The following is a 12,230-nucleotide window of genomic DNA, read 5'->3' as shown; positions in this document are numbered from 1 at the left end:
TATCTCACTGACAACTTATTTTGAGTATAGTAAACAACGGGATCATAATTTGAGGACCCAATACTCAATACCCAACACTTGTCCTTTTAGATTCCGCTTCCTCCTGCCGGCTCCGGTCTAGTGTCGGACCCAGCCATCCTCTGGCCTCTTGTCGACCGAGACCGGAGCCTGATTTCCCCCCCACCCCAGCCCCGCACTCCGACTTCCCAGCCCAGCCACTCACGGGACGAGTCCAGTTCTCGCGCAGCCTTGGCCGCACGCTCCAGGCCGGTCGGGTCGAAATTGCTCCATTTGTCCTTCTGCCGGTCGGAGCCATCGCCCCCAGCGCCAGGAGGAGGAGGCGGAGAAGTCGGCGGTACCGCCGGAGACCCCGGCATCGCCACATCACCAGCACCCGGCTGGCTCCCCTTGTTTAAACCGAAAATCCAGGACATGGCGACACCTCCACAACGCACGCGGTGACCTCTGCACTAGTGCGCATGCGTAATTAAAATCCACCTTTGACCTCCGTTTTGATTGGTCAAAAAGATGACCAGGCGAGCGACGATTGGGTAATGAGTCGCCATGCTCTATTGGTGAGAATGCCGGGCAGCACTGAACGCCAATTGGTTGTTATGGCCGCAGACTTTGATCTGATTGGTTGTCAATGCGGTCAGAGGTTGCCTGCCCCCGCCCTGGCGCTCCCGTGTCGGAGGAGACTTCGGCGGCCATGACGCTGAACGCGGATCGAGCATTCGTCCTGCACGGCGTCAGAAGTGCTTTGAGGTAGGAGTGCGTTGCTGCATTGCACATCAAAGCTCTGCAAATTCTAACTTCCTCTGTGGTGACCAGAGGAAAGAGTTCAAAGCCGTTAATTATGTCAGATGCTATCCGAACGTCGGCCGGGGTGCCGTTGCTACCGCGGTTGCTATGGACGCCGAGGCGGCTGCGCTTTGTGTGAGGCACATTGAGCAATAGAACTGGACAACAAATATCCCCCCCCACCCCCCCCACACAAAAAAAAGGTTTGCTTCCTGAAATGAAATCGTTGATTATGATAGATAACTTCAAGTTGAGCACAAAGTTAATTTCAGATTTGGTGTATCACGTAGGAAGTTGGAGAAACAATTAAATTAACTTTTAGTGAATTTAGCGTGTTGCATCATGATCAAGTCAAGTTTATAGTCATGATTGCCACCTGACAGCATTCTCCTATCATCAGTGCAAAAGATGGAGACACACAGCCAGGCATAGCACGCGTACCGACAAACGATACAAGTTGACACATTGTGTTAGTTCAACTGACCTAAAAATGTTTTGCCGCTGATTTTCGTTTGTACTCAGCATCTGATGCCTCTTGTGTCAGTGTCCAACAATAGTCGGCCAGCACTGATGGATTCCAGTTGCCCTTATACTTGGTTGTAATGTCCTGGTGAAACCTTTCACCCTATTCGTTACTGACTGCACCAAGATCGGCAGGGAAGAAGTCCAAGTGTGAATGGAGAGAATGAATTTTCAATGATATGATGCACTTCATGTTTTTGTATGCTTGAAGTGGACTTAAAATATGTCAAGAAATCACAAATTAAGGTTATATCTAATAAACGGTATATGATGAGAACATTTTAGGTGTTTTTCTTTGTGATTAGCGGACCAAAATCCATCAAATATACTCAAAAATATTCAGGAAGAAAAATCTTCAGTTTATTTTTTTGCTATTGTTGCAAACATTTTAGTTAATCATCAATCTTTTTTTTTATGTTCAATTCATTTGAAGTTAAGGTTGGAGCCAGCTTTGCAGATGCTGAAATCTGGAGGAAAAAAAAACAATCTTCAGGAGGAACACAGTGGGTCAAACAGCATCTGTGGTGGGAGTTGGGGAAGGAATTGTCAAGATCCTGCATCAGGACTGAGAGTGGTGAGGGAATATATTCTAATATAAAGAATAGAGGAGAGGGACCGAGACAGGAGCAGGTAGAAAAACCCAAGCAACTCCAGGTGCTGAGTGATGATTGGGGTCTGGTCAAGCACAAGCTTGAAGTACATTCTGCCTGAGTAGCCTGAACTCCAACAGCATGAATATTGAATTTTCTAAATTTCAGTTAACCCTTGCCATTTATGTTCCAGTTCTATTGTTTCCATCTGTCCTTTAGCTCTTCTCGTTTTCTTAGCCCATCTCTGGTATTCACCAGAAGGTATATGGTGCGCTAGCCTTAATTAGTGGGGGATTCTATTCAAAGAGCTGTGAGGTAATGTTGCAGCTCGATAAAACTCTGGTTGGACTGTACTTACAGGATTGTGTTCATTGCTTGTGTAACAATACAAAATCTATAAGTGCTTAAATGTATGTTTTGTGCTTGAGATAACTGAAAGATGGCATATAAGTACATATTTTTATGCTTCTGTAATCTTAAATAAATGTCTGAAATACTGTTATGAGAGGACTGTTTAATGATCAGTAAAATTAATTATACTTAAGTTGCAATTTGAAATACAACTGCTTCTGTTGAAGCTATTTTTCCAATTTACCTGAGGTAGGCAGGCTTCAAATATACAGAATGGAGCACAGAATAGACCATGATCAAGTCAAGTCAAGTTTATTGTCATCTGATTGCACAAGCACAACGTGATGAAACAGTGTTCTCCGGCCCTTGTTCCGAAACACGCAGACATGCAACCAGATATAACACAAATGCAGACAAAGCATGACATATGCAGGACAAGTATTCATCTGTACAAATAAATAATTAAATGTTGATTCATTAATGTGAGAGTTTCGGATGGTGAGTGTGAACAGTTCCTTTGGTCATTCTAAACAAGAAAGCATCCTCACTGCCTGTGGGGAGAAGCTGTTCCTTAGCCTGATGCTGCTGGTTCTGATAACCCTGTATCTCTTTCCTGATGGGAGCAGCTGAAAGATATCGTGTACGGGGGTGGAAAAGGTCCTCAATAATTTTTCATGGCCTCCTCAGATGACAATCCTGGTAGATCACTTTGATGGTTGGGAAGGAAACCCCAGTGATCCTCTCTGCCACTCTTATGGTTCTGTGGATTGACCTTTGATCCATTTCTCTGCAGCAACCTTACCAGACTGTGATGCAGCTGGCCAGGACACCCTAAATAGTGATCCTATAAAAGGTTGGCATAATGGTAGCCAGCAGCCTTGCCCGTTTCTGTCTTCTTAGGAAGTGCAGTTACTGTTGCGGCTTCCTGACAAGTGAGGAGATGTTGTGTGTCCACAATAGGTCATTAGCCAAGTGAACTCCAAGGAGCTTGGTGCTTTCCACTCTCACCACTACAGAGTTGTTGATATGTAGTGGAGGGTGGTTGTCCTTGGTCCTGAAGTCCATGATCATCTCCTTCGTCTTGTCCAAGTTGAGACTCAGGTTGTTATTCTCGCACCATATCACGAGATTTTCCACCTCTTCTTTGTAGTGCAATTTATCGTTGTTGTTGATGAGGTCAAATACTGTTGTGTCATTTGCAAACTGATGGCACAGTTCGAGCTGGATCTGGTAATGCAGTTGTGGGTCAGTCGCATGGACAGGAGTGGGGTGAGCACACAGCCCTAATTTGTCTTGTTTGGACAAATTCACATTAGATTAAGCTTTTAAAATCCAATCCTCATTTGAGAGCAATGCTAATGAAGCCAATTGATAATAAATAACCAGATTTAAAAGTGTAGGATTTTTTTTATATATCAGATTTGATAATCAAGTTATTTGATTTGTTTTTCAGAAAGGGACCAAATGAGCATCTCACAAACACCCAAAAGACATTCACTATGCAACAGCAAGTACCAAGTGAACCATCAGAAGTCTGGAAATTCATTAATAGCACAACAGAGAAACCTGCAGATGACACACTAGGAGGTATGATGCTCTAATGTACAAATTTAACCTGAGATGTTAGTGTTTTATCCAAGATTGAAGCAGAATTTAAGTGGGGTGTCAATCTGCAAAGTGATTTGGTTTGACAAACTGGCAATTCCTGATAACAGAAAGGGTTCAGTAATAAATCGTTCAGAGAACACATAGTTGAGACCCTTCATATCAGTGCAACAAAGTATATTCCACAAGTGACTATCTAATTCTTGATTAAAATTAAGGTAATATTAACATTCCTGCCTCCTTTGTATAGGCTGATGGTGTATGCTTCTGAAAGGGAAATCCTTCCCTTCACAACATCATGCAGGAGTACAATCTGAAAGGTTTCTTTCTTCTTCCAAGGCTTGCTGTCAAGATGTCCATTCTATTGTATCTCTCGAGCTTTAAAATGACCAGCAGTCATTTAACGGTTACATCCAAGTTGGTTTCATGAACAATACTCCAGGTCCAGTGAAATTTGGCAAAATAGCAGACCATATTATTGAATGAAGTTTCCAAAGTACCACAGATAAATTACAGTGGTGACTACATATTAAAGTACATTCTTTTCTGAAAATTGATTTGGGAAAGATGACTGATTGGCATGTAAAACTAAATTGCTGAGAAATGTTAGAAATTTTAGTACAAATCAAGGTATTTCAGCCATACTTTGTTTTGGTTTTTTTTCTTAATTGTTCTATAATATCTTGTTAAATGTAGTACTCTTTAGACCCATAATATTTGAATGTGATCAAAAACATATTTGTTTGAGCAAAAATATATTGATATTTTTTAAACCTCTATCTTTTAATTAGAGGTACCTTTGGCTGGCAGACAGAAGGACAGTCCCAGCATTGATGAATTGGAACAAAGTTTAAGTAAACTAAAGATGCAGGTGAAAAGTCTGACTTCAAATCTGAACCCTGCATTCATGCCAGACGACAAAACATTGGGAGATTTGGAGAACAATTGCAGACCTATCAGTAAAAATGGTGACTGGCCAGTCCTAACCAATGGGACATTTCAGGAGGAGAATATAAGTGGAAAGGCAGATGAGTCGGAGTGGTTTGTGAGGCCGAGGTGTTTAGTACAATCACTGGACAGGTATCCAGCCTTTGAAGATTTTGGAGTTCCTGTACGTTCCATCTCTCCACTTGATCGAGTGGTGGGTCTCATTGGGAGTGAACTCTCTAGCAAAAACGTCACTACTTCCACCGTCTCACCTGTTGACATTGCTTACAAGGAGAGGCTACCGGTCAGGGTGGGTGCGTCACATGTAATTGGAGTCAGAGCACTTCTTCCTCCTCAGATTCCTATTCGGCTTCAGTCCCCTGAAAGAACAAGGCCGCCATCCGTCCGAGACCAATCTCAAACTCGCAGACGCTTCAGCAACATCCGGTCACGTTCTCTGTCCCCTTCTCCTAAAAGACATAATTGGCAGCAATCCCACCCTCAGCCTACGAAACCAGTGTGGAGGCCAAATTCCGTTACGGCAAATGCATGTGGCAGGCCCCCTCCAGCCATAAAGAGGCAGATAGTTGGAGGTAAGAAGATGGCCTTCACCAGATCGTCTCAATCATATTCCAAGCTAGGAGCATTCAACTTGATTTCCCAGCCTTCACTCCATCAGACCCTGAGTGACAGTCTAAGTTCCTTGAGGGCTCTGGATGTGGCATCACCTTCTACACAGGAAATCAGTGAAAGGTAGATTTTTATTTCTTATCTAAACTATACTGCTGCAGGTAAAACATAAAAGTCTGCAGACACCGTGGTTGAAGTAAAAACACGATGCTGGAGAAACTCAGCCGGTCAAATAGTGTACTTTATATAGCAAAGATTATTTGGCACCTGCCCACATTTTTTCATACCTTGTTAAAGGGCTCAAAGTACACTATATAAAGTACACTATTTGACCAGCTGAGTTTCTCAACCATTGTGTTTTTACTATATTGCTGCAATCAAAGAAATCAACCTAACAGGAGGCAGAAATTGAAGGTAAGCCAACAGACAAGCCACAGTCCAGAGTTCCACTTCTAACCACCTAGAATTATGGTCAGGATCTGTTTAAAAACAGATTAAAGATTTCTACATTGTTTTTGTTTGGAGCTGAGCCAAAGGTCCATTTCCATGCTATTTTTTTTCACACTATTTTCCATTCTATTTGGTTCCACTACCTGCCTAAACAGTCCTGTCCATATATTAAACATCTTTTATATCCTGTGTTTTAACAGAATGGCTGTACACATTCCTTGAACCCATCAACCTCAGTTCTAAAGTTAAAAGTGACTTTGAAAATATTATTGGGTTTTAATTTATCTAATCTTGAATATCTCTCTTAAACCTGTCTATTCATTATTTATAATGTCCAAAGCATGGACACCTTAAGCCAAGTACCCTTTTATGCATTGCCTAGGCTACTTTTTACTCTGCTTTAATAATGATCACTAGGCTTGGTAAGGAGGGAAGATCTTTTCTGAAGGATGTTAATGAACTAGGTGTTTTTATTTTCTTCAATAATTTGGTAGTTAAAGTCTATATTACTGTGACTGGTTTCTTAAAAATTCTGCTTTATTTACTGACCCCAATTTTGAAATTGTCAGCTACCACAGCGGGATCTGTCATATTTTATCAGTTACATCAAAATACCGGTAAACAAAATGCCAGTCTGCAGAGCATTTTAATTTAAATCAGTAAAATCAAATTTGAAATTGCAGACTAATTTTAATTAATTCTGGGGTATTTCCAAAAAAAAAAGGTGTCAAGATAATATTTAAGAAGAACAGCTAAAATAGATGGATGCGCAAGCAGACTTTTCATTGTCTGAATAATTTCTCCTGAAAAAGTGGGTTAATTTTTCAAAAGAATAGGGCCAATTTTCCATTAAGATCAGCATGGATTTGTTGACCGATATACTCATATCTGTGCCATTTCTGTCAAAGAAAGGTAGGTAAAGACTGCTAATGGATTTAATTAATTAATGTTAATTTCATTTTTAAGTTCATTTGCGTGTGTTAGGAGTGCTTTACTACAATTTTAAAATTATTTTATATAACAATTTTCACATTTCTTGATGCATTTGATTACATACATCCAATTTAAACAACAGTTGATAAGCCTTGGGCTGGCTGCATCAGCTCTCAGTGAAGTGGGTGACTTACACAGGGAGAGGCCTTATGCCATTCTAAGTCTGTGTCAATGAGGTCCCAAGTCCAGATTGCTGTCCATGACAGGCAACTAACAACCTCTGAGCAGAGGAAGGTCTGCCTGCTGTGTTGATGAAGATATAATATGAGGGAAACTAAGAATTTTTGTTGATCCCAGGGTATGAAAGAGGAAAATTATTTTCAGACTAGGAAGCGTATTTTTTTTTTCATTCCAAGTTATTTTTTTTCCCGATGTGCTATTACACAGAGAGGTCAGACATGCCCAGAGGTGACCACAGTGTGCATTGCACATCTGGATTCCACATCTTTGTGGTCCTTGCTTCAGTCTCCAGAAATTGATCACAAGCCTCATGGGCTTACTGGATCTTGCAGTGGTAGGCCCTTAAAGAAATACACAGTAGTGTCTTAATACACAAAGTACTGGAGAAAATCAACAGGACATGCAGCATTCATAGGAAGCAAAGATATATAAGCAATGTTTCAGGTCTGACCCCTTCATCAAGGTATGAGCAAAAATCAGACAGGCACCTGAATAAATAAAGCATCTTTTTATTCAGACACCTGACTGCTTTTTGCTCATACCTCAGGCCCAAAACATTCCTTTTATAAACTTTGTTTCCTGTGAACACTGTGAGACCTGTTGAGTTTGTCCAGCACTTTTGAGCATTAAAATGTAATCACAGCATCTGTAGACTTTCTTGTTTAATAACATGCTCAATAGTATGACTCATGCGTCCCCAATAATGTGCCTAATGTATTATGCAGCATCTGGGGAAAAACATGGACAATCAACTTTTCAGGTTGGGACCCTTCCTGGAACAGGATCATGACCTAAAACATTGAACTTTTCTCTCCATAGATGCTGCCTAACCTGCTGAGTCCATCCTTTTCCTCTTTAAGATTAAAACATCTGTTGTTTATTCTGTTTCACCATTCTGTAGGTTCCTGCAAACACTGGCAGAGGGCGACATCAGACAGTCTTTGGTAGAAATGTCTCCATATGAACAAGAACTGTCTCATCTGAGGCTGCAGCGCCTCCATGTAGAGGAAGAATTTCTTCTGGAGCTTCAACGACAGCAAGAACTGGAGAGACTCCAGGGCCCACAGCTGAAATGGTAGAGAGGCATAGTATCTTGATGATCTGTTTAACCAGATAACTGCAACATAGATTAGGAAAGGGTCAGGCCCTTGCAAAGAGGAAAGATTCACTAAACTTGAGCCAGGCATGAGGGAGATCAATTCTGAAAAGAGAAAGGAAGCAGCTCTTCCTAGATTATAAAATGTGAAGGGATTTGATCTAGTTGTTCAAAGTATTAATAAATAAGAATATACAGATTTATCTTGATCATTGACAATAATGGAACTAGAATTTTTCAAAGCAGATGACAATGCACTGTTACTGCTAGAAAGCACAGTTAATATTACTGCCTGGCATGAATGACAGTATAAAAGAGTATTCAGTGGTAAAAAGGTGAGTAACAAACTAGGACACAAGTTTGAGATGATTGACAAAAGATCTAAAGGTAACACAATGAAAAAGAGTTGTTGTACTCTGGAAATCACTTCCTGTAAAAACAAATGAAATAATAATAATCAGAAAAGAATTGGATTAATTCGTGAATGGCAAACATTCAGAACTATGTGGGAATAGCAAGAGAGTGCAGTTTAAAGGAGTTAAGGGTTATGGGGATAAAGCTGGAAAGGGGTACTGATGGTAGTGATCAGCCATGATCTGTAAAATGGCGGTGCTGGCTCGACGGGCCGAAGGGCCTACTCCAGCTCCTATTGTCTATTGTCTATTAATTGTCTGGGTCCTGCCACAGATGAATCAAGTGACCTTCACAAATGCTGAATTATTCTGCGATAACAGCACCAATGCAGATTCTGTTGAAGACCAAGGGAACTGAAAGTAGTCTAATTAAATGAGATGAGATATGCAATAGGAAAATGACCCAAGAGGGATACAAAGCATTGCAATACTCCCCAACCCTACCTGGGTTACACCACTCTCAGTAATCTTCAGACTGTAGTCAGATTCAGAAGCATAGCTGATTGAATATATCAAATTTATTTTCATACATGGTACCATTAATCATGGGCATCCATATCTATATGCTGTCAATATCCTCAATTTCAGATCTATTATTTATAACAAAGTAAAAATTGTATGTCTGTTACAAATCAAGCAGTGACTGAGCCTAGTAATATGGGTTTGATGAAACTCTGAATTGAATATTAGGATGGGTTTAATTTAAATTTAAATGTAGACATACAACACAGTAATAGCCTCTTCCAGCCCATGAGCCTGTGTTGCCAAATTACACTCAATTGACCTGCAATCTTCCTAAATTTTGAACATTCGTTGAGATTAAATAGCTTTCTCTCAGTAAGTTAAATTGAATGCAGCAAAACTATTTAACATTTTCTTTTGATCATTAAATTTTACAAACGAAAAGCTATTGATATATGCATATGCATATATGCCAGCGTATAAGACAACTCATATAAGACAGCCCTGAATCTCCACCTAAAATGTAGGTTTTGAGCTATACTTGCTGTATGACTACCCCAAGTCTTACTGCCCCATTAGTCCTTTACAACCATCCCACTGACCAGTGGAGTGACGCTGTCACAATATTTTAAAAGCAAATTACCCAGTAAAGGTTTAACTTTTATTAGGATGTTTTAAATAAATCACCGTCAGCTCCTTTAACAGGCTGTTTAAAGCCTGTACAGAGTTGACGGCAGTCGGTCTGGGTGGATGGATCATGAGGGGGAGCGCTGAAACTTCGCAGTTTAAGTTTGGATTTTATACTTGCCGTGGGGGAGCGCTGAGACTAGGCTGTTAAGGTTCAGATTTTGGCGTTCAAGATGATTCCTAATTTTGAGCTGTCATTTTTAAGATTTAAATACTGTCTCATACGCTGACATATATGATAGTTATGTTAAAGGTTCAGAAAATGATTGCAAATGATCTTATCTTGATACAATTTATGACAAATGAAACTTTTATTTTTACATCTAAAGAGTAATCATTTGGGAATCCTGTGTATTTTTATGTTTGAGCTGCGTAATACAAGTCTCTTGCATCCTTCATGAATCTCTAATCTTCAGGTATCATTGGAGATCAGTTTATTTTTGATGAGAATGGTATTGTGTCCTTTCAGGTATGAAATGAAGGGGCCTCGCTTTCATTATGAAGCCCATAAGAACAATGAACTGTTGCGAAACAGCAAGGAAAGGCAGTCTGGGTTTAGCGATGGTGACGACCTGTGCTCTGCTTCCAAGGACTTCTGAAAGGCTAGTGTAGAAATACAGATTTTCAACGATGATTATCTACCTGATTCAACTAACCCTAAGTCTTCCAGACTTTGATACAAAATAGTTTTGGCATGTTTCAACATGAATGTGGTAAAATTACTATGTTCAGAATAACTGTTAATCCATCATGTTCAAGATTTTGTGCCAGACTTTGAGATTTTCCAGACTATTAGATTAGATCCTATTCATAGTCAAATACACTTTCAATTTACTAATTTTTAGTAGATTAATACTTTTTCCAGTGAACCTGGTTAGTGTCAAGTGAGTTGCCATGAAACAAAACACGAGTTTCAAGAGAGTACAGGAACTTAACCCTGATGGGAGAAAGGGTGCACAGAACCAGAAGCCAAGTGAGTGGAGGGACTGGTGCTGAAATGTGTGAAAGAGAATAGGAAGTGGAGCCCAGAATGTGAAAGGAAACATTGCAAAAGGTGCCCCAATGAGTGAGAGAAGTGGTTCCCACTGGTGCTCCCTTGCCTCCAGGTCGCATCTTGAGTGCCCCTCCCATACAATGGCGCTGGGGGGGTTAATGGTGGCGCTGAGCAGGGTGGAGGGGGGCGTTTAAGTGGCAGTGCTGAGTGGGTGGGTAATGGCGGCACTGAGCAGAACGGGGGTTAGGTCGGTGCTGAGCGGGATGGTGATGGTAGTGGCACACTGAGTGACACCAGCTCTTCCAAGAATGCCTTGTCGCCATTTATTTTCCTCACTACTGCCACCTCGAGTCTGGCCAGAAAATTACTGCACTGGCTTCTTCATTAAACTTTGCAGCAGACTGCAAGGCTGAAGGTTCAGATTACCCCCTTTTTCCTCACCGCTCCCTTGGATCTTTCCACCGCCCATGGGAGGGGGTGGTAATGTCCACTTTGGGAATCACTATGTTAGAGGAAAATACAGGAATCAGCACCCAGTCGTTAGATGCCAAGCCATTGAGATTTCCATATACAGTAAAAATGCTGGTACCCAGCACCTATGGGGATTGGTCAATGCCAGGTAAGTGTATTTTTTGGTTTCTTTAGACTTACTTTTACAATGTCTAGCTAATACATTGGCATTAGAATAAACAATTTGAAAGACACAGACAAAAATACTATGCTGTACTTACAATGAACATATTTCACTTGCCTGAATATATAAACCTTAACGTATTTTACATTATTTTCAGTCACAGTCTTTGAAAACATTTAATCGTTGCTGCATATGCAGGTTCCACCCCCTTCATGGAGCCACCCAAAAGATAAACAATAACATTATAGATAATTAACTCCCCTCTTCCCACAAGTTTACAGACAAAGCTTCTGACCGGGTTGACTCTTACTAAGCAGGGATAAAGAGGCGACCCTTTAAGAGAGTTACCCCCAATGGCAAGTGGCATCAAACAGCTCTTCATTCTGGGCAATGCCATTTCACACAATTTTATTCAAACATCTGCTAGGAACAAAACACGACCAAGTCACTCTGCTGGCTGAATATTTGCTCCCATCATCACGAAAGGTTTGTGTTAACTTCAGAACATTTACTTTTTCAATTTTAAACTTACACATATTTTACCTATGATTTTATTCTTTTTTATTTTAATATTTTTTATTTATTTACTTCTATTTCTTTTCAGTTGTTTGAATTCTTGAATTCCAAATACCAGGGGTTTTACTGTAGTCAGGTAGTGGATTATTGGAAGTAAAACACAAAAGGCTACAGGCACCATGTAAAAATGCTGGAGAAACTCAGCAGGTCAAACAGTGTACTTTATATAGCAAAATAGAGATACACATCTGACGTTTTGGGCTTGAGCCCTTCATTGGTGTCTTATTGGAGTTTTTTTTGTCATTGGATCTCAATCAGATGCAATAGTTCAGGAAAACCGTGAGACCTTCACAAGGAATGAGGTCTCTCACTGCTCAGG

General features: G+C 40.6%; 2 protein-coding genes across 3 annotated transcripts in view; one reads left to right on the top strand and one right to left on the bottom strand.

The window, feature by feature from the left end:
• The window catches only part of atad3 (ATPase family AAA domain containing 3), a 69,679-nt gene extending 69,217 nt beyond the window's left edge, over positions 1-462 (bottom strand). For both annotated transcript variants that reach the window (XM_069918794.1, XM_069918795.1), the window contains exon 1: positions 224-462. In XM_069918794.1, coding sequence (XP_069774895.1) covers positions 224-434 — 211 coding nt within the window. In that variant the 5' untranslated portion in view covers positions 435-462. The remainder of the gene's footprint in view (positions 1-223) is intronic.
• Positions 463-592: 130 nt separating this feature from the next.
• LOC138754476 (uncharacterized) lies at positions 593-8,256 on the top strand. The gene is made up of 4 exons (XM_069918792.1): positions 593-765; positions 3,718-3,851; positions 4,661-5,549; positions 7,951-8,256. Exons 1-4 carry the CDS (start codon positions 647-649, stop codon positions 8,126-8,128), a joined length of 1,320 nt encoding a protein of 439 aa, XP_069774893.1. The 5' UTR covers positions 593-646; the 3' UTR covers positions 8,129-8,256.
• The last annotated feature ends 3,974 nt before the right edge of the window (positions 8,257-12,230 follow it).

This window comes from Narcine bancroftii, chromosome 2 (assembly GCF_036971445.1).
Source record: "Narcine bancroftii isolate sNarBan1 chromosome 2, sNarBan1.hap1, whole genome shotgun sequence".
Classification (NCBI taxonomy): Eukaryota; Metazoa; Chordata; class Chondrichthyes; order Torpediniformes; family Narcinidae; genus Narcine; species Narcine bancroftii.
This window is presented reverse-complemented; position numbering and strand designations above follow the sequence as displayed.